Here is a 25922-nt window from a genome sequence, read left to right as displayed (position 1 = left end):
TGAAAGAATGAGCTTAAACCCTCACGATATGCTCTATCTAAACAGTAACTCAAAATGCACTCAGGTTTTAAATATAGGAGGTAAAACTATAAGATTCTTAGAGAAAATACTAAGTAAGACTCTTCAAGACTTTGAAGTTGGCAATGGTTTTTTAAGTATGATAACAAAAGCCCAAGAAACAAAGTAAAAAATATACCTTGGGTTTTATAAAAATAATAAGCTTTTATGTTTCAAATAATAATAATAAAGTGAAAATACAACACACTGAATGGGAGAAGACATCTACAAGTCATATGTCTAATATAGGACTTGTATAAAGAACACATAAAGAAATCCTACAACTCAAAAAGAAAATTCTGAAAAGCTCAATTCAAAAGGACCTTAACAGAAGTTTTTCCAAAGATGATACAGAAATGGCCATATGAAAAGATACTCAACCTTAGTCATGCAACAACTCATTATGATCACGTGGGAATCAACTCATACAGAGCTCACTCTCGAGGGGGTTTCCAGAGGCTAGAAACTGCATGAGACGAGACTGTCTAGGCGCGTTAGTAATAACTCGTGACTGGAATGCAAAAGCTGAGAACAAGGAAGAAGGATCAGTGGTCAGAAAATATGGACTTGGTGACAGAAACGAGGCTGGTGATAGAATAATACAATTTTGCACAATCACCTTTTATAGAAAAACACAGTGACTATGCGTACACATGGACTTCAGATGATGGAATACACAGGAGTCAGACTGATGACATCTGTGCAAAGAGTCACTGGAGAAGCTCAGTATCAGCTCTGAAAAGTAGACCAGGTGCTAATTAAAATGGACCATCAGAAAATGAAAACAAATCCCTAAGAGCTAAAATATGATCCTGAATCTATTTCACTTGCATTGAAAAACCTTCTCAAGAACAGGTTTGAGGCTCTGAACAATAATGAATGAAGACCAGAAGAGTTTTGGGATGATATTAAAAATATCATCCTTGGAGAATAGAAAAGGTTTTTATAACGATAAAAGAGAAAGAAAAGATCAAGACAAATGCCAGAGAGTCTCTGAATATTGCACTAGAGTGTCAAAGCTGAACACAGAAATTCCGTATGACCCAGCTATTCCACTACTTGGCATATACCCTGAGAAAATGAGAACTGAGGCACAAACAGAGATTTGTACACCAATGTTCATGGAAACAGCCCAAATGTCCTACCACAAATGAATGGATTGAGAACTTATGGTACATTCACATGATGGAATACTATGCAGCACACAGGAGCAATGATTTGGTAAATTATTACCTAACTTGGGAGAGACTGGAGAGCATTATGCAGAGTGAACTAACTTAGTCCCATGAGGACAAATATTGTATAAAACCATTATTGCAGAATGAGTATAAGGATCCAGGAGGGGTGGAAGGCAGGGGGATTAATCATGGAGTTGCACAATTTGATGGGAGCAGGGTGAGGGAAATTGAAAGAATTATTCTTAAAAACAATGTATTCAAATTTTGTAAATAAAATAGTAGAAAATTTTTTAAAAAATGCCATTACCTTTAAAAAAAAGAAGCCAAAATAAAGGGATGAAATCAGGAATGGAGAAGTTGGATATACACGGCTTGTGGGAATGTGAAATCAAATATCTACTTTGGAAAATAGTAGGACAAGTCCTCAAAATATTAAGCAGTTATATGGCCAAGCAATTCTATACAGAGACAAATGAAAACATGTACCCACCCCAAAAGTTGCTCATTCATGTTGATAGCAGATTCAATCATAAGCAAAAAGTAGAAGCTACCACAATGTCCACCAACTGATGACTGGATAAACAAAACATGGCCCATTCATACCATGGAATTTTAGTTGTCAATAAAATGTAATGAAGTATTGATACACGTTATAACATCACTAGTTCTTGTGTCCATTATGTTAAGTGAAAGAAGTCAACTGCAAGAGACCATCTATTGTATAATTCAATTTACATGAAATGTCCCAACAGACAAATAAAGACTGAAAGTAAACTATTACTTGACCAGGTCTGGAAGGGTTGAGAAGACATAGAGAATATGCATTAATAGGTACATAGTTTCTTTTTTAGTAAATATTATAAAATTGATGTGGTGATTTGTTTTTACACAGCTCTGTGCATACAGTAAAATCATTAAATTCTGCACTTTGATTGCATGAATAATAATGGTATATGAATTATATCTCAATAATGCTGTTACAGGAAGAAAAGAGTCCCATGGCTAAAGAAAGGAGACAGCAGACAACACGAGTTTAAATATAATCCAAGAAAAAATATCATGGTTATTTCACTTTGTTTTTTAAGTCAACACAGCTCACCATCTGGATCAAATAAATCAAATCCTAAACCTAACTCGTGGGAAACAGACATTTTCCTGGGAAAAAATGACAGTGCCTAAAAAACATTCATGTTTTCTCAAATAGGAACTCAAATGTTTGCAGCAACTGATCTTGATTTAGGGAATTCTTTACCTGAAGCTTGTTAAGTCAAGTTAATACATGCTGCCTAGAAAATGCTAGTATTTAAAAAAGGGTTTTCAAACATCATTAGCAGTCGATGCAGGGACATCTGCAATCGCAGTTCCTCCTGAGATGTCAGAAACATTACCTGTGAGCCTTCAGTATCCTCCGGGCAATGGCATCGCCAACCCTGTTGAAAACAACCTTGTCATCAGCACAGCTGATGAAAAACTGGTTCTGTGGGGAAGAAACAGGATAATCGTGTAAGTTTTTCTTTTCATCAAAATACGTGTATAAGAAAAAATTGCGGGAGAACAAAAACGACAATGATATTTAGAAAGAAAATGATGCACTCTGCAGACGAGTTCTGCTCACTGAAGTAACCCCTGGGGTGTAAGTGACACTCGAGTCAGAGACGGCTCATTTCACTCTGGGTCTCGTACAGTTCTAGGTAGTATCATTTAGATTTTCTTAGTCAGGTGGAAGGCTAGACGATTATTTTACCATACACACTGCCAGGAGGCAATTTGCCAAATTACCTCCTTAGAAAAGTGGGTTCATTCTAGATTTACTTAGTAGTAAAATCAGATTTTCTTTTTCAGCTTTATACACTGTTTAAATGACCCTTGTGACACAGTGCATAGCATATCCAGCTGCTAAACAGAAAGGTTGGTGGTTTAAATCCATTAGCTGCGCAATGGGAGGAAGACAGAGTTTCCTCCTGTGTAGATTTACATCCTTGGAAACCCAACAGCAGTGCGTCTGGTTTGTTTTTTATTAATCGTATTAAGGGACCAGTCTTTGGAAAAAGACATCAATGTATGAATGGGTAGGGGGGAAAGACATCATGCTGGGAATATCTAAAGGAGTCCAGTCCCTGGGAAAAGATCACACTGGGAAAGGGAGAAGGTTGGCAAAAGAGAGGAAGGCCCTTAACAAGAACGATTGGCCCCGTGAACATAACGGTCAGTTTGAACATGGTGGGAACTTTGGTGGTGGTTCTGGACAAGGCAAGGAAGCTCTGATGTCCTAGTGCTTAGAAGCTGCAATCGCATGTTGTCAGAAGAGACCAGTCCTTGGAAGAAGAATAATATGCTTGGAGAGGTGGAGGGACGGTGTAGGAGAGAGGAAGACCCTGGCTGAGATGGACTGACACAGTAAATAGGGTAACGGGGGTAGGTGTGTTGGAGATGGTGAGACGTGGCTCAGGATAGGGCAGGGTTCAGACGATGGTGCCTAGGGTCTCCATGAGTCACAGGTGACTCAACGACACGTTACAACAACAGCAACAACACATACACTTTCTCACTTATTTATATATTATTCAGTGGGAAAGACAAGACTGAGAAAGGATACATGCGTTTGCTTACTTTTCTCCAGTATTATGACTTTTAACTTTTCCAGAGTTTCTTAAATTCTTTGCGGTATTTTTCTATTTATTCAGGGATATACTTAATGCTACAAACTAATCTTAGATTCCTCAGATTTTCTTCCATTCCATGACTATAAACGTCAGGGTGTGAACGTGTTTTACAATAAGCAGAAGTCCACCCAGAATGGGAGGTGGTGCCTGCCCCCCCTAACCTCACAATCCCCTTTTCCCTGCTCCTTTCCTGCACGCAGCCTGCCACATTCACATCCAGTGACATCCAGGGGCGTCTATGAGAACAATCTGCCCGTGTGGGTTTTTCTCTGAGGCAGCACAAGCCTCACACTTAAACCCTCCAGCCTACACCAAATCAAAGCATACACCTCTGTGCTGATGTATTTCTGGCTAATAATATCACAGCGAGGAGCTCTGGCAGCCTAACGGGTGAAGAGGACACTGCAACTCAATGGCTATTGGTTTGAATCCACCAGCTAGCTGCTCCATGGGAAAAAGATGGGCACTCTCCTCCCATGCAATTTGCAGCCTCTGAAAATCCTCAGAGGGAGAAAGAGTCCGCTCATGACAACAGACAAAACCACAACAGCAGAAACAGTATCACAATAAAGAGGTCATTTTCATAGCAAACATCTATGGGGTACTCAGTATAGATTTCAGCCAGGCAGATGGGTGAGGTAACAATTCAAGTGACCAATGCCGTCTTCAGTTTTCTTTACATCTTACATATATTTACATGGCAAGTCCTGGGTGCAGGGCCCTGAAGTCTCTCTAAGCTATTTCTGGGAAGACAGAACCTCACACCGATTTCATGACCAGGACTTACCTCTATGTAGATATAGTGTTTACTGTTCTCTATCACATGGACGTAAGCAGTGTGGATCGACTCTTCATGGTACTTTATCCCAGCCGACCAATCAGCAGCAGAGCGCAGAAGCTACACGGCAGGAATCAGAAAAGAAGCAAATATCAGACACTGAAGAGGACAACGGACGACTGAAATCAAGACTTCATTCCCCTGCCACTGAAGGACCACAGCAGCGTGTATGTAATATGTGGGGAGGTTCGTGGATGGGAGACTAGGTGGGCCAGGAATTTTGCGGAGAAGAAAGATGGAGGGAAGACTGATCTTAGACATTATCCATAAGGAAGAAAGCAAGCAAGTCAACTGGAAATTTCATCTTGAATATACTTTTCCTACCCGGGATTATTAAAAGACACATTGCGATGGGAAAGTCAGCTGTTAGGGACTTCTCCAAAGTACTGAAGAGCAATGATGCCACTCTGGAGACTAAGGTGCACCTGATACAGGCCATGGCCTTTGCAATCACTTGCTATGCATCAGAGAGCGGGACAATGACTAGGGAGGATAGAAGGAGAATTGATGCCTTTGAGCTATGGTGTTGGAGAAAAGTATTGAGTGTACCATGGACTGCAAAGTAAACAAACTGGTTCATGCTAGAGAGGGTTAAACCAGTATTCTCCTTGGAGGCAAGGATTCTAAAGCTTTGTCTGGCATACTTTGGACATGTTGCAAAGAGGGTCCAGTCCTTGGAGAAGGATGTCACGCTTGGGAGAGTGGAGGGACAGAGCAGGAGAGGAAGACCCTCTATGAGGTGGATTGACTCAGCCACTGGGGTTCTGGGCGTAGGTATGTCTGAGACAGTGAAGCTGGCACAGGATAGAGCAGGGTTTCGGGTTGTTGTATATAGGGTCGCTATGAGTTGCAGGCCACTCAACGGCACATAACAACAACCGGGATTAAGGGCGCTCTGGTAATGTCGTGAGTTGCACTGATAATCCAATGGATATGCACATGCCTCTTCTAATCTACCAATTCTACTCCACTCAGGAGAAAGATGGGCTATCTCCTCATGCATTCTTTACAGCCTCAGATATCTGCTACAGGGCCAGTTATGGATTAATTGGTTTTGACTCGACAGTAATGAGTTGAGTTTAGCACTAATTCTCAAAAATCAGGTCCTGGTTGGATCATAAAGTTGTTGTTGTTGTTATGTGCCATCAAGTTGCTTGTGACTCATAGTAACCCTAAGTACAACAGCCCTAAACCCTGCTCTATCCTGTGCCAATCTTATTGTCTCTTATACATTTATCCCCCATTACCCCAGTCGCTAAATCAATCCATCTCATCCAGGGTCTTCCTGTCTTGTGCTGTCCCTTCATCCTCTCAAGCATAATGTCCCTCTCCAAGGACTGGTGCCTCCTTGCAACATGTCCCAAGTATGGTGGATGGAGGTTCAGAATCCTTGCCTCCAAGGAGAAGCCTGGATTCACCCTCTCTAGGACAACCTGTTTGTTCTCCTAGCCATCCATGGTATCTTCAATACTATTCTCCAGCACTGGAAGTCAAAAGCATCGATTCTCCTTCTATCATCCCCAGCCATTGTCCAGCTTTCTGTGCCCACTCCTTGATTGGATTATTTACTTTTATCTTGTGGTGCTCAAGTATTTAATAAATTCTGGACATTGTCCAGCTTTCTGATGCCAGCAATTGCAAAGACCGTGGCCTGAGTCAGGAGCACCTTAGTCTCCAGATTGATATCGTTGCTCTTCAGTAATTTGGAGAGGTCTCTGACAGCAGACTTTCCCAATTCAATTAATCTTTTCATTTCCTGGCTGCTGGTACCAAGAGTGTTGACTGTAGAGCCAAGCAAACTGAAGCTGTCAACAATCTCAATCTCTTCATCATCCATCATGATGCTATCAATCAGCCCAGTGGTGAGAATCTTTGTTTTCTTGCTGTTGAGCTCCAATTCGTATTGAAGGCTGAAGCCCTTGACCTTCTGCAGCAAGTGCTTCAGGTCATCCTCAGTTTCAGCAAACAGTGTTAGACACATATATATGCAGTGATTCAAGACATAGTCAATTTTTAGTCTGGTAAAAACCTTGCCACTTCAATGACTTTATAAACTGTATTTACAAGACTATTTAAATTCAAACCAAATGTCCACTAAAACCTCCTAATTGTGCCACTGTCAACAATATGTTTTCTTGTTTGAGGCATTCACTTTCAATTAGCTCCCTTTAAAAGTGCTTTATTTAGTATTATTAGATGATTATTTGTAATAAAACTGAAAACTTTAATTGTATGAATAGACAAATATTTCAGAAAGAAACCCATCAAGAAAATGTAAATATAATTCCCACTTAGAAGGCATTTTGACTTAAATCATCTCCAAAGAAACTGCTCATTAGGAAGAAGTTAAACAAAAAAAAGGTTTTCTAATCCACTGAAATCAATGTTGTCTTGTGTTTCTAGTGAGTCTGGCCCTGAATGGGCAGAGCTGTCTTGAGAAGATGATTATGTCACATCACTGATCTCACTGCACACAATTCTGTAAACAGTGTCTAAACTGCAGACTGTACGGGGGAAAGCAGGCACAATTCCTTTGTATCTGTGCACTAGCTCCGTGCTTCCTTGCTCTTACACCTTGGACAAGTCATTTTTATTCCATGAAGGCTCAATGTCCTTAACTGTAAAAATGAAAATAACTCTGACTGACTCATAGTCATGAGACTGCCACAAAGGAGAAAAGTTACAAACGGAATACAAATGCTAAGAATGCAACATAACACAAAGTAGCTGTTCAGTAAACAGCATTTATAACTTGAGAGAATACAACTGACAAGTTTTATCCCCACCCTCGGTGAGAACTGGGCGGTCAGAATCAGAATCCATATGCTTTCTTACTTTTCTCCTTCTCTAAGCCTGCTTTCATTCAAGAATTTAATAAACTTCTTCACATAAGATTTAGACCAGCAGTGTCAAGTAGATTTTTTTTTTACTTGAAAGTCAAGTCTAATTTATTTGATGCTTCCTGGAGAGCTAGACTGAGAAGAAGATTCTAGAAAAGTGAGCAGAATGGGGAGGAAATCTGAGTGTGATTACACTTGGCTGCCAGGAAGGGAAAAATGAAGGTGGAATAGTTGCCATTTCCTTCTGATGGTTGAAGGTGCTCTAATGGCCTAGTGGTAAGGAGCTGGGCTGCCAATCCAAAGGCAGGTGGTTTGAATCCGCTGGCTGCTCTATGCGAGAAAGACAGACGATCTCCTCCCTACCACTTACTGCCTCTGAAGATACATGGGGTTTGGGGTGTTCTCTGTGGGTTCCCGCTCTGTTGATTAATGGAAGACGTTTCCCTTTCCAGAGTATTTTAAATGTTTAAAAGAAGTAATTTGTACTTGGAATATACCCTCAGAAAACGAGAACTGAGGCACAAACTGAGATTTGTACACCAATGTTCATAGCAGCATTATTCACCATCGCAAGAACATAGAAACAGCCCACATATCCAACCACAAACGAATGGATTGAGAAATTATGATTCAGACACACAATGGAATACTATGCAGCACGCAGGTGCAGTGATTTTGTAAATTATTACCTGACTTGGAAAGGACTGGAGAGCATTATGCTGCATGAATTAACTCAGTCCCACAAGGATAAATATTGTATAAGACCATTATTGTAGAATGAGTGTAAGGATCCAAGAGGGGTGGGAGAGGCTGGAAGCAGAGGGATGAGGAAAGAGGATTAATCATAGGGTTGTACAATTTGATGGAGGGGTAAGGGAAATGGAAAGAATTTGTCCTTGAAAACTATATATTCAAATTTTGTAAATAAACTAGTAGAGAAAACAACAATAACAACCCTCTCAAAACAAAACAAAACAAAACACCAAAAGAGGACCTCTCCGTGTATTACCCTTTTGGGGAAGGGGAGTTAACAGAAATGAGAGGGTGCCTCGCTTTACAATGTGGGGAGTGATGTAAGGAGGACTGCCCACGTCCCAAGGAGCTCACTTTCATCTCTCCCAGTGTTTGAACGCAGACTTACACCATTCTTTCAAGAGGAAAATTCATCTAATTTACTAAAAGAAAAAGACATCATTTTTGGTTAAAAGTTATCAAGCAGCACAGGATAAAGTGACCTGAGGTTGTGATTCCTTTACCATTATTCATATATGTTTGAATTACGGCTAATACAAAGATAGATTGAAAATATCAAGTTCCTTTTTGTACTGCTTCTCCCTCTGAACCATGGAGCTGTGATGTTATATATAAATCAACTCAATTGCTTTAAACGCTTGATGGTCTAGATAGTTTTGTAAACAGTGAAATGAGTCAAACACATTTTGATGGACTTACTGTGACTGTCTATTTAAGATTTACTCTTCTTTTAACTGATCTCACCCACTTGTCTTGTATTTTTGTTTTAAAACCAAGGTCATTTGGACAAACCTCAAATTGCTCCTCATATATGCAGAAATCTAAACTTACTGCCCCAAGTGCGCTGGGTTTAAAAAGAGCCCCTATTTTTCAAACCTCAAGTTTGAATATACAATTTTAATACATGCAAAACCCCTTATATTTCTGATTTTTTCTTTTTGTCTCAAATTTGTAACTAGGGTCTGTGGGAAGCCAAATATCAAAGTAAATATTAATGATGAGCTTAATGCTGTATCAGGATATGAGGGAGGCACAGATGCAAGCTGAGACAGGTCACGGGGGTCAAATGCCAACACAGACCTTGGGCTGTTTTCACAGTTCTTGGGTTGTATTTGCTAACCCCTCCCTCCTGAGTCAAGCATAAGGTTTTCAATAAAAAGAGCTTAGCTTCATATGCATAGAATTCTCCGTGATTTGCTCCCAGGCAATTTTCAGTAAAGTCACAGGGAAGCTGGGTTTGAGACTTTAGCTCTTCCAGCTCTTTGCCTCCTGCTTTATTTAGGTCCTGTTTTCTCCTCCATTCTTGGTGTCCCTTCTCTTTCTTTATTCTTTATCCTTGATTGACAAGGGCCCATCATTTTTATTTGCACTCCTATTTTTTTTTAAAAGCCAAAACTTGACCAATAAGGCTATTGGTCTCTACTCTCCTTACATATCATGAGCTTGAGTTAAATTTATGGACTAAGCAAAAATCTCTTTGAAGAAAAATGTCACCGTTTTTCTGCGAGTTTATTCCAAGGACAAAGGTGTATTTCGTGTGTCCCTAAGGCAGAGGTGAGCATAACTGTAGACATTCACACAGGTGTCAGTTGAGGAGAGGGGGGTTCAAATTGTTGGGAAGTGGGAATATCAAGCTTGGAAGGGGAGCAGGTCAGTGCAAGAGAGGAAGACCCTGGGTGAGGTGGATTGACACAGTGATTGTGGCAATGGGGTCAGGTATGTAGGAGAAGGTGAGGTTGGCTCAGGATAGGGTTCAGAGCTGCTGTTCATAGGGCCACTATGAGTCACGGTAAACTTGACACCGTATAATAACAACAATTCTTCCACTCTGTAGTGAAGTGAGTAGCAGGCAAGCAGCCTCAAGAAATTGACTTTGTTCAAGAACCTGCCACCTGGCATAATGTAGTCTGTAAAGACAATGGTTTAGATCCTATTTTTGTGACCGGACTCTTAAAAAACTTGCAAGTAGCCATTTAAGGGGCAGCTACTGGTCAGAGTGCTCCCTGGAGGCAAGCTTGGTGAAGCTCTGTCTTGCATACTCTGGGCACGTTGCTAGGAAACTCTATTCCTTGGAGAAGGACCCTCAACCAGGTAGATTGACACAATGATGGCAGCAAAGGGCTCGAGAAAAGGCTCAGATTCGCTTTTCACAGGGTTGTTACGAGTTGTACTCCATGACGCCTAATGACAACAGGAGCAAAAAGAATGAAAATAATGAAAAACAATTAGTCCAAAGTTCTCCCAGACCATGTGAACGTCAGCCTCCACATCTCTGGAGAACAAAAGAACTACATGCTACCCAGCTACCACAGCTCACCACTCTACAAGGAATCACAATAGAAGGTCCCTGATTATGGGGGGAGGGGGCAATATGAAACAAAACTAAAAACTGTAAAAAAAAAAAAAGGAAAAAAAGACCAAGCTTACTGGTCTAAAAGAGACTCGTGGAAGCTCTAAGACTAAGGCACTTAGTTGCTTTTCATGCCTGGCAATGAAATCACTCCTGTGACTCAACTTCCAAGCAAATAATAAACAGAACTATAATATAATAACAGCTAGAAATGCACCCCTTAGAACAACCATGGTTGACATAATCAACCATACAAGATCCAAAGGGCAGCATTTGCACAGGGATAAAGATAAGAAAGGCTAAAAGATAGAAAGAAGAAAAAGACATGGAGAGGAGAAACAAGATTAGTCTCTGACTGCTCTCTGTGAGGCGGAGATCAGACATACATTCACGTTTAACCAACTCTGACAGCAGGTTTTCTTTCCACAGTGCTCTCAACCCTCCTTTTTGGTTTGAGAATCCATTGCAATGGCCACACAGACTTCCAGTTAAGTGGTTTATTAAGATAGCAGCAGCTTAAGTAGGCAAGATTTCTGGGTCAGTGTAGGACTACTTTCTCAGTTTCTCAATTCCTCGCTTCTCAGGACAGACCTCCTCTCGAGCGCCTCAGGACAGGCACCTCTTGACTCTCCCATCCGTCACTACTGCTCAGCCTTGGAGCTCTTTCCAGGCTTTTCACCACAGGTTCTGTCACTGGGTCTCTTCCACGCCTATTGCTGGCTTCAGTGTTATAGACTTTGACCTGTGGCCCAGCTCTTCTAAGAGGTTTCCTGACACACCCCATCTTTATGCTTTTTTTCCTCTTCTGTCTTCAGTCTGCTGCTCCTCTTCCTGTTCCTTTCTGTTGGAGAACTCCTCTGTGCGATTGACAGCAGAGATGCCACCTCCTTGTCAATTTTAAGGCATGATCCCGTCCTCTGAGCAAGAAACCACAAACTTCTCAGGCACCTCATTTGCATAGTAGGCTACGGATATTTCACTGACCAATCCTTGCAAGGTGCTTAACAGTCACAGGCTGCTGCCCAGGATCAGACAAAAGGAATCAAGCCAACTCATCAATCATCCCAAGGAAATGTTAGTCAACCTGGAGAAGGGTAACAAGTCCTCTGGGTAGAAAACCAGGGCCAAGGTAATTCCTCAGGGCCTAGGGGGGAAATGTCTGAAGTGGTTAGAACCAATGGCAAAAGACCATATGAAGGAACTCATGTCACTACACTGGCGTATATTATCAAATTCTTTCTTCTAATAACCACTTTTCAACAGCTGAGTGACACACACTGACATAATAGTGTGCAATTATTCAAAGAAAATAGTCTGTTGTCTGAACAAAAGGGAAACGTTCATTTTGAACCTGAAGGACAGGAAGTTTTTGTAGAATGAGAGTCAGGCTTAGAGAAGTTGCTTAGTTGTCTTTTTTTTTTAAAGTTATAATTATAGGCTCTAGGAAGCCAGAAGGGAGCTCTGGTAGCCTAGTGGCAAGAAGCTATGCTGCAATTCCGAAGGCATACAGTTCAAATCCACCAGCTGCTCCATGGAAGAAGGATGGACAATTACCTCCCATGTGATTAACTGCCTCTGAAAACCCACTGGAGGGTCAGCTATAGGTCAGTGTTGATGTGATGGTACCCAACAACAACAGGAAGCCAGAAAGAATTAAAGGGAAAATTGGGAATAGCTGTGGGGCTAGGGCAACAGCTGATGATGTAAAAAGCAAATATCCTAAGCAGGTTGTTGCATCTACAGCATTGGTGGTTACAACAATCCTCAATCATACGATATTGAGTCTCTACACTTAATAGGTACGAACTCAGACTCTGGAGTGGGGGAGCTTATCTCCACCACTGACCAGTTGGGCAATTTTACCTAACAAGTTAAACTAAGTTTTTATTTACTCATCTGTGAAAATAGGGGTCCCAACAGGAATGCAAGGAGTTCTGGGGATGTAATCCATGGTGAGTTGCACTGTTAGCCAAGAGACCACTTGTCTATGGTACTTTCAATCCATCAGGGGCTTCATGAGAAGATGGGCAGTCTCCTTCCCTTCTGCTCTCTATAAGCTTTCATTAAAATATCAATCAATTTTTAAAAAGGAAAAAAAAAGATTCACAGATTCTGAAACCCAACGGAGGGTTGCATGGACTTTCAGTGGACTGAAAGTGGACTTTATATTAGATCTACATACTGAGTCCTGACGGCACAGGCGGGGAGCTCTGGTGGATTAGAGGTAAGGAGTCGTGCTGGCAACCCAAAGGTACATGGTTTGTATCCACCAGATGCCCTGTTAGAGAAAGATGGGCAGTTTCCTTCTGTGCAGTTAACTGCCTCTGAAAACCTGTAGGAGGGTCAGCTTCGAGTAGGTTCCAACTCCACGGTGCACAACAACAACAATGGCCTCGTGGTTAAATGCTTGGCTGACAACCAAAAGTCTGCACGTTGAACACATCACCCTTGTAGCTGCAGAGAGCTGTGGCCGTTTCTAAAAGAGACAACACTGGGATCTCTGCAGAGGGTTCTACTCGGTCCTACAGGAGCATGGTGAACTCAACAGGAGGCCAAGGAACAGGAGTAGATAGGGGCAGCAGTGGGTCGGTCAGTGGTGGAGTGTTTGTTTTCCACATGGGAGACCTAGATTCCATTTAATGCAGAGTGACAAATCATCTGTCAGTGAAGGTTGGGATGTGACGCTGAACCTGAACAGATTTCAGCAAACCTTTCACACTAAACGAGAGTAGGAAGAAAGGCTTGCTGACTTGCTTCTGAAAATCCATGGCTGGGAGTCCTACAAAGAGTTGGAAACAACCCAAGTGCCCATCAACAAACGAATGGATAGAGAAGCTGTGGTATATTCACACAATGGAATACTATGCTGCACTGAAAAACAAGGAACTCATAATATTATACAAAATGGGTGACCCTGGAAGACATTATGCTGAGTGAAATATCTCAGTTACCAAAGGACAAATACTGCATAGTGCCATTGTTGTGAAATGGGACTGACATCAGGGTTGGGGGAAGACTGAGAAAGATGGGATACATTATATATACTGCATTGAAACAGGTAAGGGATAGAACTGTTTAAAAGGGATATGTGATTAGGTATTATTGTCATGACAGGAGTCCAGAATGAAGGCTACATAGTGGAGTGGACTTGTGGGGAGGGATTGCATAGCAATGAAAGAATTTTTCTTTTACTTTTCAAAGAGAAGAGTGAACTGGGGTGAGGGAGGTTAGGCAGGGAGAAAGGTTCAGCAATGAATGAATGGAAATCCAAAGTCTTTGTAAATATTCATTAAAATTAATAAAATAAAAATTAACCTCTTACATGTATTATTGGATCATGGTTCCTGAAGATGAAAAAAAATTTAATAAAATAAAATTTAAAAAAATAAGAAAAGTAATAAAAGCTTCAGGCTAAAAAAAAAAAGAAGAAGAGAGAAAGAAAGAGAGTCCTATCGGACACACGGTCTGATCTGTAAGCAGCTCCGAGTGTGAAACAGGACCAGGCAGGGCTTTGCTTCATTGCACGCGAGTCAGCAGGAACAGGGTGGCTTCAATGACAGCTGACGAAAGCAGCACAGCTCACAGCCTCATGACTCCATGACACAATCTACACGTAGCTAAGCGCAGGGGCAAACACACAGCAAGTGTTCCTGTCTGTGACGTGCTTCAGCCCAGCCAAGACACACAGTGGCACTCACATAGGTAAGTGTTCATGTATGAAAACCAACTCCCTAAATGGAAAATGACTCCCACGTTAAGTAACTTCATAGAAATGAGTCAAGAAAGCTTCCTTTCACCTCCATCTACCTGCGCTATTCTTTTGCATCTTTCTTGAATACAAAACACTTGTCCTTTGGAACCTTCATTGTGTAGACTTTGAGGGGAGCATTTAGACTTTGATATCAAGTGTGGGAATACATTTTATCCACTGGTGTAGCGTGAATGCCATTCACGCTTGCCTGTACATTTTCTTTTCTTTATTTCTGAAGAGATAAAGAAATGGAAGAGGTGACTGCAACGGAGTTGTTTCTCAGGGAAGACTGTTGAAAAAGTAGTGCCTCACCACAAAAAGATAAAGGTAAATAACCCAGTTGAAAGATGGGCACAGGATATGAACAGACACTTAACCAAAGAAGACATTTAGATGGCAAACAAACATATGAAGAAATGTTCAAAATCCCTAGCTCTAAGAGAGATGCAAATCAAAACAACTATGAGACATCATCTCACCCCAGTAAGAATAGCAAAATTTAACAGAACAGCAAACATCAAATGCTGGCGAGGTTGCGAAGAAACCAGAACCCTTATTCACTGTTGGTGGGAGTGTGAAATGGTGCAACCACTATGGAAGGCTCTATGGTGCTTTCTCAGAAAGTTGCAAATAGAAATACCATTTGAACCAGCAATTCCACTACTGGGAATAAACCCTAAAGAAATAATAACTTCCACTCAAGCAGATATATGCACACCCATGTTTATTGTGGCTTTGTTCACAATAGCAAAGAGCTGGAAACAACCCAAATGCCCATGAACAAATGGGTGAACAGAGAAGCTCTGGTATATTTACACAATTAAATACTATGCAGCATTGAAAAACAAGGAACACATGAAATATGCAAAATGGATGACCCTGGAGGACATTATGCTGATTGAAATATCTTAGTCACAAAAGGACAAATATTGCATAGGGCCATTGTTGTAAAATGGGACTGACATAGGAGTTGAGGGAACACAGAGAAAGAGGGGAGGAATGATGTATACTGCATTGAAACAGGTGAGGGAGAGACCCGTTTAAAATGAATTTTAAAAAAGTAAAAAAGGAAAAGTAGCGTTTACTCAAAGACGCCCAATTTAACAAAAAGTTTGGACTCAGGTGTCAGTTTTGTACTAATGTTAATGGGACACTACGTTGTGTTGGTTTGCGTGTGTTTGTCTTTTTAAATGAATCCTAACTGTTGCTCTTGTAGTTGGATCTCTTGACTGTGACTGACAGTGACCCTGCGCACAGCAGAAGGAGACCTTGCCTGATCCTGTGTCAGCGACACAATAGCTGCTGTGCTCCCGCCAATGGCAGCCCTGGTGGCAAGGACACTGTCATTCGCTGTTGTCCAGCTGGCCCCAATTCAAGGTGACTCTTTGTGAGTCACAGAGCCAAGTGGCACTGGATAGAACCTGACTGCAAGCGGATCCCCAGACCTTTTCTTCTGTGGAACTGTTGAGTGGGGTTAAGCTGCCAACCTTGGGATTCATAACTGATTTCAAACTGCCTGCATCACCCAGGCTCTTTTAATCATAAGAAACCAAACTCACTGCTATCAAGTCAACTTGAACTCTGAACAGCCCTCCATTGGGTTTTGGAGGCCACAGACATTTACCAGAAGAAACTATAAAGGTATTGTGCATTGAAATAGATGAGGGAGAGAACTGTTTAGGAGGAATACACGATTAGGTATTATTGTCATGACAAGAGTCCAGAATGAAGGCTGCATAGTGGAGTGGACTGGGGGCTGGGATGGATTGTATAACAACGGAAGAATTTTATTTATTTATTTATTTACTTTTCAAACCAAAAAGCGAACTGGGGGGGAGGGTGGGCAGGGAGAAAAGTGCAACAAGGAATGACCGGAAATCCAAAGTCTCTGTGAACTTTCATTAAAATTAAAAAAGAAGGAACAGAAAAAAATTTTTTATCCTTGATGCTATTACAGAAAAAAAATTCAAATGTGTCTTCTTTCTAAACATAAAATTAGAACACAGCTAATAAAGTACTTAAAAAAAAAGAAGAAACTACCCGTCCCATCTTTCTTCCCTGGAGCTGCTACTGGATGTGAGCCAGCCAGAAAGCAGAGCTCCGCAGGGATCGGCACAGCTTGCTGCAGCGTTCCCAGGGAGGCAGCCTCGCTCCGCGCTGAGGCTTTGGGTTTCTGGAACTAGACATCCCAGGGAAGGGACCACCCATCTTTCCCCCTCTGAGTTGCTGAGGGAGTCAAATTGCCAGAGAAGACAGCAGCGCGTGGGACAGCAGCACAGCGCGCTGTGGACCACGTCACCAGAGGGCCCTTCATCCCAGCAACAAGGCTTCTGTCTCAGTGAGATACCCAAAATGGGAATGGTAGCGCTGTTATTGTCGTTGTTACAATACCATTGAGTCGATTCACAGCGAACCCCTGAACAACAGATTGCAATCCGTTCTATCCTGTGCCAACCTCACCATCTCTGATATACTTGATCCCATGAGAGACACCCAAGCGCTGAGGACTCTCCTTCATAGGGTCGCTATGAGTCGCCTGTGACCCGACCGCACTTAACAACAACAGCATTGCTGCAGTCACCATCTATCTCCACGGGAGTCTTCTTCTCCTTCTCTGACCCTCCACCTTTCCAAGCATGATGACCCTTTCCAAGGAACAGGTTCTCCTAGCAGCCTTCCCAAAGGATGTAAGATACAGCTTTGCCATCCTTGTCTCCAACGAGAACCCTGGCTGCACTTTTCCCAAGACATGGGAATTTGTTTTTATAAAGCACTCTTGTAATTTTTTAAATACTGGCTTCTTTACAAAATTTGTATACATTGTATAAATGTTTTATAAGTACTGGTCTATCTAGCCCTACAGCCTGTGAAACAGATACTATTACCATTCCTGTTTCGTAAAAGCGGGAGCTGTATATAAGGAAGTTAAGCAACCTTCCGAGGCTGCTTACCATAGGAGTGGCAGGACTTTAACCACTAACCCTAGAATCTGTTAATCACCACATTCTATAGTATTCCTTCAAACTGAACTAAGCTTGTGGTCTCTTAGAAATACTGGTTTATGAGAAAAAATAAAACAGAAATAAACCTATGAAGAATCCTGTTCAACTCTTAGTCAACAGTGTACAACAGGCACTGAGTTACTGAAATGTGATATATAAGAGGTGAAAGATTTAAAAACAATGAGAATGAGTTCATTAACAATGAAACAGTTGACCACACAGCGCGAGTCCTATTTCCTTCTGCCTTCCAGGATTTTCTGGAATGTCAGAGACTGGGCTAGATTTTGGCTTTTGCCCCTTAACCACTATTATAACGTGAAAACTATAACATCTACAACAAGAAAGAATGTTTTGAGCCAATAAACAAGGCTTAGAAAGTTTAACAATCTTGTGGTCAGAACATTTCAGAAATTAGAAAGAAATCAGGATAGGTTAGTGAGTGGGTTTGGGTGGTTTGGTTTTTTTTTTTTTGCTTTCTTTTTTGTTTGTGTGTGGGTGTTTAAAGTTTCTGGCCATCTCAGATTTTCTTGTCTCCAAAAAGATGCACTTCCTCACTCCACCTCTGCTTCCATAGCTCACATTATCTCAGTATTTCTAAAAACTCTCTCCTAGTCACTGGTAGAGACTGAGGTTTTGTGAAACATAATGTTTTTAAATTGAGGAGGAGCCTGTCTAAAAAAAGGTGATCTAGCCAATAAAGAGAGGTTTCTAACTCAAAGGTTGTTTGTGGTATATCTTTGGGCTATGATGTACCCATAGCTGACACCCCAATGGGTTTTCAGAGGCAGGGAATCACTTGAGAGTTAGTTGTCCATCTTTCACCCATGGAGCAGCTGGTGGGTCCAAACCATGTACTTTGGCATTGGCAGTGCGATTCCTTACCACTAAGCCACCATGCTCCCTAACTCAAAGTTAGGCAGTTCAAATCTACTAGTGTTTTGCAGGAGAAGGACAATCAATTTCCTTCAGTGCATTTTACAGCTTCTTGAAAAGTCAAAGGAGAGTAAGCTATGAGTCATTTCCACATCAACAACAATGAGTTGAGTCTCCATGAAAAAGACTACATATTACTCTATGTTGTTGTTGTTATGTGCCATCGAGTCGTTTGCGACTCATAGTGACCCTATGGACAAGAGCCCTAAACGCCGTTCTATCCGGTGCCAACCTTGCTGTCTCAAATGCACTTATTCTCACTGCTCCACTCACAGAATCGATCCATCTCCTCGAGGGTCTTCCTCTCCGGCGCCCCCCCTCCACTCTCCCAAACATGATGTCCCTCTCCAAGGACCAGTCCCTCCTTGCAACCTGCCCAAAATATGTCAGACGAAGCTTCAGAATACTTGACCCCAGGGAACATTCTGGCTTCACTCTCTCCAGGACAAACCTATTTGTTCTCCTAGCAGTCCATGGTATATTCAACATTCTTCTCTAGCACCACAGCTCAAAGGTATAAATTCTCTTTCTATCAGCCCTATTCACTGTCCAACTCTCCAACACATAGCACGTAATTGCAAAGACTATAGCCTGGATCAGGCGCACCTTAGTCTCCAGCCTGACGTTGTTGCTCTTCAGTACTCTTGAGAGGTCCCTCACAGCTGACTTTCCCAATGCAATTCGTCTCCTGATTTCCTGGCTGCTGTTACCAAGAGTGTTGACTGTGGAACCAAGTAAACGAAAACTTAATTATCTCAGGTGAGAAGTCACTTGATGGAAAATTCAGCTGGGTCAGGAACAACTCAAAGGTGGACAGTTCTAACTTACTAGCTGCTCTTTGGATGAATTATGTCTAATCTTCTCCTGTGAGATTTACAGCCTCTAAAAATCTTTGGGAGGGTCACCTATGAGTAGGTTCCAACTTGACAGCGTGTAACAACAACTAAGGTTCATAAAATACTCATCAATGTACAGTTTGTGCCTCTACGGTTAAATTGGGTTTTTCATGGTGTGGGATGACTTAGTATTTTGCTACAGGTGCTTTCCTCACGTTGTTGTTGTTATGTGCCATTGAGACACTTGTGACTCATAGTGACCCTGTGTGCAACAGCCCAGAAACCTGCTCTATCCTGAGTCAACCTTATTGTCTCTAACACACCCACCCCCATTACCCCAGTCACTGCATCCACCCATCTCATCCAGGGTCTTCCTCCCCTGTGCCGTCCCTCCACCCTCCCAAGCATGACGCGCCTTTCCAAGGACTGGTCCCTGCTTGCAACATATCACAAGTATGTCAGATGTAGCCTCAGAATCCTTGCCTCCAAGGAACAGCTTGGTTTCACCCTCTCCAGGATGAACCAGTTTGTTCCTCAAGTAGCTTTTCCTTTTTAATATTAGATATAGGATAATCTTAGAGAGAGAGATCAGCTAGCCCTGTGGATAGAAGGCGGTGCTACCAAGACAAAGGTGGGTGACTTTTAATCCACAGCCCTTGGCCCTGTCTTTCATTGTTTTTGTTCAGACATACCTCTAGGTCATATAGCCCTGGTGTACAAGTTGCTGTACAGCGGTCACTTGTGGTTGCTGTGAGGCTGAACACTGTGATACTGATGTGTCAAATGTGTTAATGGTTGGTTACCCAATGTGGACAGACAGTGGGGTGGAGCTCCCCGATTAAAACAAGCTTGGAAAGAGGAGTGGCATCCACTTCCATAATAGCTTGCTTCTGGAAACTCTATGAACCTGGAGAGAGGATGAAAGGCATCCAAGTGTTGAGGACTCTCCTTCATAGGGTTGCTATGAGTCGCCTGTGACTCAACGGCACTTAACAACAACAACAATGGATGATCTGGTGACCCAGTGGGTAAAAATTTGCCCAGCCAACCCAAGGGCAGGTGGTTCAAATCCACCAGCTGCTCTTTCAGAGGAAGATGAGCAGTAACGTATGATTTACAGTCTCTGGAAACCTGCTGAAGGGTCAGCTAGAAATCAGTTCTGACCTGATGGCAAAGAGTTTGAGGTTTTTTAAATCTGTTATTGTTATCTCTATGATTCTAATTGGTTTTTCTTCTTCTTACACATGTTGTTGTTGTTGACTGCCGTCAAGTCAATCACGACTCATAGCAAACCCATAAACAGAAATGAAGTCTCTACAACTACATGCATTTGTCAAAGCTCAAAGAGTTTCCAGAGGCATGTTGTTTAGGAAGTGGATGCCACAAAGGAATTGCTTTACTCATTTCATTTCTATAATCACAGTCATTAGGATCCACGGGGGAAGTACAAGTTCATATTAGTGATGCCAGGAGCAGACTGCAGAATCTCCAGGTCAGCTATGCTTTGATACTGACAGCGATTAACCTTGAAATAAAACCAATCCAAAGGTAGCCCGTCTAAATTCTGTTCCTACATGATCCCAAGATGCTTGTGCTAGATTTGGATGATGGAGCAAATTAGGTAAGAGTGGGTTAGGATTTCAAGCACCACCTGTCAGGAAATAGGGCTACAGCAGAGTTTTACAATTTGGTGGGTGGAGGAGGGGTAAAGGAAACGGAAGAGATCTGATGGGGACCTGCAGAGACAGGGTAATGGTGGGCAGAGTCAAATGGTGATTCATTTTATAAAATACGGGAATGTTTGTATGAAATAGAGTGTGAATGAAGAATAGTGTGAAACACAATGTTTATGATCTTTGTAAGCAAACCAATTAATAAAAGAAAGAAAGAAATTGCTGGGTTACAAGTCTCATGACCCCACTCCATAAACTGAGGTGGCTGGATACTGTAAAAATGTGTGAGTCTCGTAAGCAAATTCCTTATTCTGTTAAAACTTAGAAGTCAAAGTCAGTGCTGTTGAGTCAGTTCGGACTCCTGGCTCCCTTCTGTCATGTTTATGAGGCTGTAACTCCTAAAAGGAGTAGACTGCCTCATAGAGGCAAATTCTCTCAAGTGATTTAAACCTCTGGAATCTCACTGGAGGGGTCAGTGAGCAGATGACTCCAGCTCCACAGCAAGGCAGGGGAAAGGGAGAGAGAGAGAAGAGATTTCTAAAAGGAGGTTAAATCAAATGCATTTTAAATAGGAAAAGTAATATTTCACTAAGTTGTAAGAAGGTTATTCAGACTGGCTTTAGAAAAGCTGTCTTTATTGAAAAATCTGAAACCAGTGGAATGGATACTGAGTTCAATAAGAGTCATTCAACCCAGTAGCACTTTACAAAAAAAGCTAGACTTACCTGTACTTTTGCATGTACAGACTCAGGCACTTGATAGTTCAACTCATGGGCTGTGGTTTGAGATTTCGGAAGCAGAAACGGGTAAGAAAGAGAGCGGTATTTTGGTTTCATGATCTAAAATAAAGAAAGATAGAAATTACTCAAATCAGAAAGCACTTCTCTACATCCCTGCTTTATGGCTGGAATTCAGGTTCATTTGAAAAAGAAAAATACCAACTTTGGATATTTCTAGGTGAACAGATCATGAATGATTCCATTTCCCCCCCTTTTTTGCATATTTCCTTCTTTAGTTTTTTAATAGAGAGCACATATCACTTTACACACGTAAAGAAAGAGTTAACGTCATTTTCAGTTCCAGAGGTAGCCGTAAAAACTGTGATTGTCTTTGTCATGGTGCTTGTTGTTTCTAATTATGTTCCATGGATTAGATTTGGCTAGAGGACGCCTCATCACGTCAGAGGCACTCTGACTATGCAGTAGTGGCACTCTGATGATAATTTTTAAATAACTTCTTTACAAGATGCTATGGAAGAATAAGAATCTATTTATAGATGCTTGTTAACAAGTATTTCAGCTGTTGTTTCAGGTTTTGAAGCAATGTCATAATAAATTAATTACCTTATTGCATTTCTCTCTTGGCTTACATGCATGGAAATTCTTTTTTTCTGAGTCAAAGATTGTACATGTTTTATAAATTTTGCTACTGCATCAATTTATCTACCCAGGAGCAGAAGAAAGGCACCTCTTAACTTTTACACAATTACCCACTTCTGTCAAATCAACCCCAACTCACTGAACAGAGAACTGTCCCACCGGGTTTCTGAAGTTGTAAATCTTTATGAGAGCGGACTGCCTTATCTTTCTCCTACAGAGTGGCTGGGGGGCTTTGAACCCTCAATTACGGCTAGTGGCCCAATGTTTAAACCACCGCGCCACTAGGATACTTCAATCCAACTCTTATCAGTGTTTATATTTCCTCAACCAGTAGGTTAAAAGTAATACTCTTTGATTTATTCACCCATTTCCCCTACATTTTTGTTGGAAGATTTTTCTGCTGAATTTTTATAATGCTTATCGGAACAAAAAAAGAGTTGAGTTACTAAGTTGTTGAAAATTCTTTTCTTCTAATTGGAGCAAGGTCCTAGGCCAGCAGGATTGGCCCTGGGACTGTAGAGGTTTAAGCGTATCAGAGACGGTGGGGATGGTGCCGGACAGACGGGGCACGGCTCACATCTGCTGTTTGTAAGGTCACTGTCAACTGTAGTCAACTCAGTGGCCTCTAGCAACATTCCCTAAATTATCAGGGAAAAGAATGCATCAGCAGAATTTAGGAAAACTAAAAGGCTTATTCCTGAGACCTTAGTAACACGAGCATGTGAAGAACCTAAAAGTAACACAAGCCACGAAAGGAAACTCAACTGGGAGAAAAGAAAAATGGTTCCATCATCTCAAACTGCTTGTTTTGTTCAGACATCTCAGAATTCTATACCAATATGAACTCGGTACCTTCTCAGAGTTGGAAAAGACTTTAAAGTTTTGTTTTTTCACACCTAAACAAGGCTCTCAACATGCCTACCTAGCCCAGATCAGGGTATTACCAACAGCCAGCCTCCCCAGCGCCCTGGCTATCCATCTCGGGGCTTCCCTCAGAAAGTAAGGCTTCAAACATGAATTGCTGCGTCTCCTGAGGCATCTCATCTCCATTCTGTGAGTAAAACCAGAATTTCTCAGTCTTTACCACCCAGCCTGGGGAAAACTCTCCATGCACATACTATCTTAATGTCCTCTATGCAAATGAAATTTTAACTAATTTGCATTCCCATTGATGTTGTCTGCTCATCTCATTGATGAGGTGATGGAAAGGTAGGAATACTAATAATTACTTCATCATTCTGTATAAAAGGATTTCATTGGCAACCGAACCTGGGATTATACTTGTGCTTTGGTCCATAATTCAGAAAGCTGAAATAACTAGAGCTAATTCAATAATAAATTTCTATGTACTTCTGGACATTAAAAGCATTAATTTCTAAAAATATCCTGGGAATAATTTCTAGAGTAATACTTAAAATCCTTGGATGAGCATATGTAAGCGGATTTCCTTGCATTACCTTTCCCCTCTGAGAATGTATAGTTTTCTTAAATAAGGCTACAGGAGTATATTTTGTAAGATATTTGATGCCAAATAAGAACATCGGGCAAAGGAGGCTCTGGTGGCCTAGTGGGTAGAGCGTTTCACTCCAAACCCAAAGGCATGCAGTTCAAATGGAAAAGCTGTTTTGCAGGAGAAAGCTGGAAAATCTTCTCCTGTGCCATTTACAGCCTTTGAAAACTGCTGCAGGGTCAGCTATGAGTTGGCTGCAACTCCATGGTAAGAGGACTGCGTTGGGAAGACCGTTAGTGTTGTTTATTTTAGAATCTGTGTGAACATGTTTGCAGGCGGGTGTGCTTGAATGCATGTGAGTGTGAGTGAGTGTACGGTCTGGTTTGGTACACAGCATGGAACAGCACTTCAGGGAAAAGCAGCAGAGGTGCATGTCCACTGACCTTTCTAAATCCAGACTCCTCAGCCTGGCCTGTGACTGTCCTCGGCCTCCATTACCCAAACTAAGCTGCATGTCAAGGAGAGGGAATGCCTCTCTCCCCTGCCTGGGAACCTGCACTCTCTGATTCCTCCAGGTAGTTGTGTTCCACCTCTCTTAGTCTCTGCCTGTGACACAGAGAGGGTCACAGGGACTCAGGGTTACCTTAGTTCCATTTCCAGAGCTAACCTCAGACCTCTAAGCCAGTGTCAATGAGGTCAGGGGTTCTTTACGTGCTAAGAAACCAGGAGATCAGATTGCGTGACATTATTCCTAGGAAACTTCCAGGTCAGAACCTTGCTCCTTGACCATTATGTCAACTTTGATCAAACAGCTGTGTCCAAAATAGTTCTAAAGCCACTTCAGAAAACTGAGATATCATTCATATGCCATAGACTGATCCTTGAAGTTGTAAAATGCTTTTTTTTATTGTATCCAGAAGGTGGAGCACTAACTATTGTTATGAGCACCATCAAATAGGAACTGACCCCAAGTGGACCCTCCAGCGGGTTTTCAGAGGGAGTAATCACGTTGGAGGAGATTGCCCATTCTTCTCCTGTGGAGCAGCTGGTAGACTGGAACTGCATGTCTACGGAATTGTAGTGTAGTTTCATACCACTAGGCCACCAGAGCTCATGTTGTTGTGATACCTACTGGTTTAGTCCCCACGTTTGGTGACTCTCTGCCCCGTGGAAACTCAAGTTGCCTGGTCCCTGTGCCATTGACATGATGGGTTGTGGATCACACTATGTAATTTATAGGATTTTTACTGGTTAGTTTTTAGAAGCATTTTCCAGGTCTTTCTTCCTAGTATGTGTATTAATCTGGAAGTTCCATTGAAATGTTTTCAACATCATCGCAACACAGGAGCCTTTGCTGAAACATGGATGGTGACTGCACATCAAGTCCATTAATGAGCTAGTAATTAAAGCCAAAGCTTCTGTACAGAAGGTGAAAATTCTCTTCTACACCTGAATTCCCCTTTCAGTATATATATAGAGAGGCGGGGGGACATAGCAAAACTCTATCACAATTATTGGGTAATCGGGATGGGTATGTCAGAGATGGTGCAATTGGCACAGGACAGAGCAGAGTTTAGGGCTGTTGTACATAGGGTCGCTGAGTCGCAAGTGACTTGACGGCACATAACAACAACGACAACATTACAATTACGTTAACCAAGGAGGAACAAGTCCTAAAAAGAGAATAAAATAGTCACAAGGCTTGAGGAATGTGATCCGTTTAACCAAATTGTACAAGCAGAAATTGTCGACTTGGCATAAACTCAGCCGTGTATAATCTCAATGGCAAGAGATTATGATGTTAAGTGGTACTGGGTTGCCCGCAACTGCTATGAATAACACACTGGAACTCTGCCCTAACTCGTGATGTCCCCCCCCCCCATGCTCCACCCATGATTACGGTCACATTGTCTGTTCATGTGCGTCAGAGAGCAAGCCTCCCTCTCTTTCACGGACCCTCCACTCTGCCTTTCCCAGCATGATGGCTTTCTTCCAAGGGCTGGCTCCGGACAATATGCCCAAAGTACCGGAGGCAGTTGCACGTTGGTTGTATTTTCTTCAAGACAGATTTGTTTGTTCTTTTTTTTTTTAAAAAAAAATACAGAATTTATTTTATATTTGCCATTGTTGATATATACAATGATATAAACAAATGATAAACAACTATATAATTGAGCAAGGCATATAAAGGATTCTGACACCAAGTTTCCCACAAATCC

The 25922-nt window shown here is 41.8% G+C and overlaps 1 protein-coding gene across 3 annotated transcripts in view; it reads right to left on the bottom strand.

Annotated features, from left to right (window-relative positions):
- The window catches only part of PLD1 (phospholipase D1, phosphatidylcholine-specific), a 158193-nt gene that overhangs the window by 45155 nt on the left and 87116 nt on the right, over window positions 1–25922 (bottom strand). For all 3 annotated transcript variants that reach the window (XM_006890352.1, XM_006890354.1, XM_006890353.1), the window contains 3 exons: window positions 21600–21713; window positions 4686–4796; window positions 2624–2712 (listed from right to left, as the gene is read on the bottom strand). In XM_006890352.1, the coding sequence (XP_006890414.1) occupies window positions 2624–2712; window positions 4686–4796; window positions 21600–21713 (314 nt within the window). The remainder of the gene's footprint in view (window positions 1–2623; window positions 2713–4685; window positions 4797–21599; window positions 21714–25922) is intronic.

This window comes from Elephantulus edwardii, unplaced genomic scaffold (assembly GCF_000299155.1).
Source record: "Elephantulus edwardii isolate Elephantulus edwardi_28Jun2011 unplaced genomic scaffold, EleEdw1.0 scaffold00088, whole genome shotgun sequence".
Taxonomy (NCBI): Eukaryota; Metazoa; Chordata; class Mammalia; order Macroscelidea; family Macroscelididae; genus Elephantulus; species Elephantulus edwardii.
Note: the sequence above shows the minus strand (reverse complement) of the source record. Positions and strands in the feature narration are given on the sequence as shown.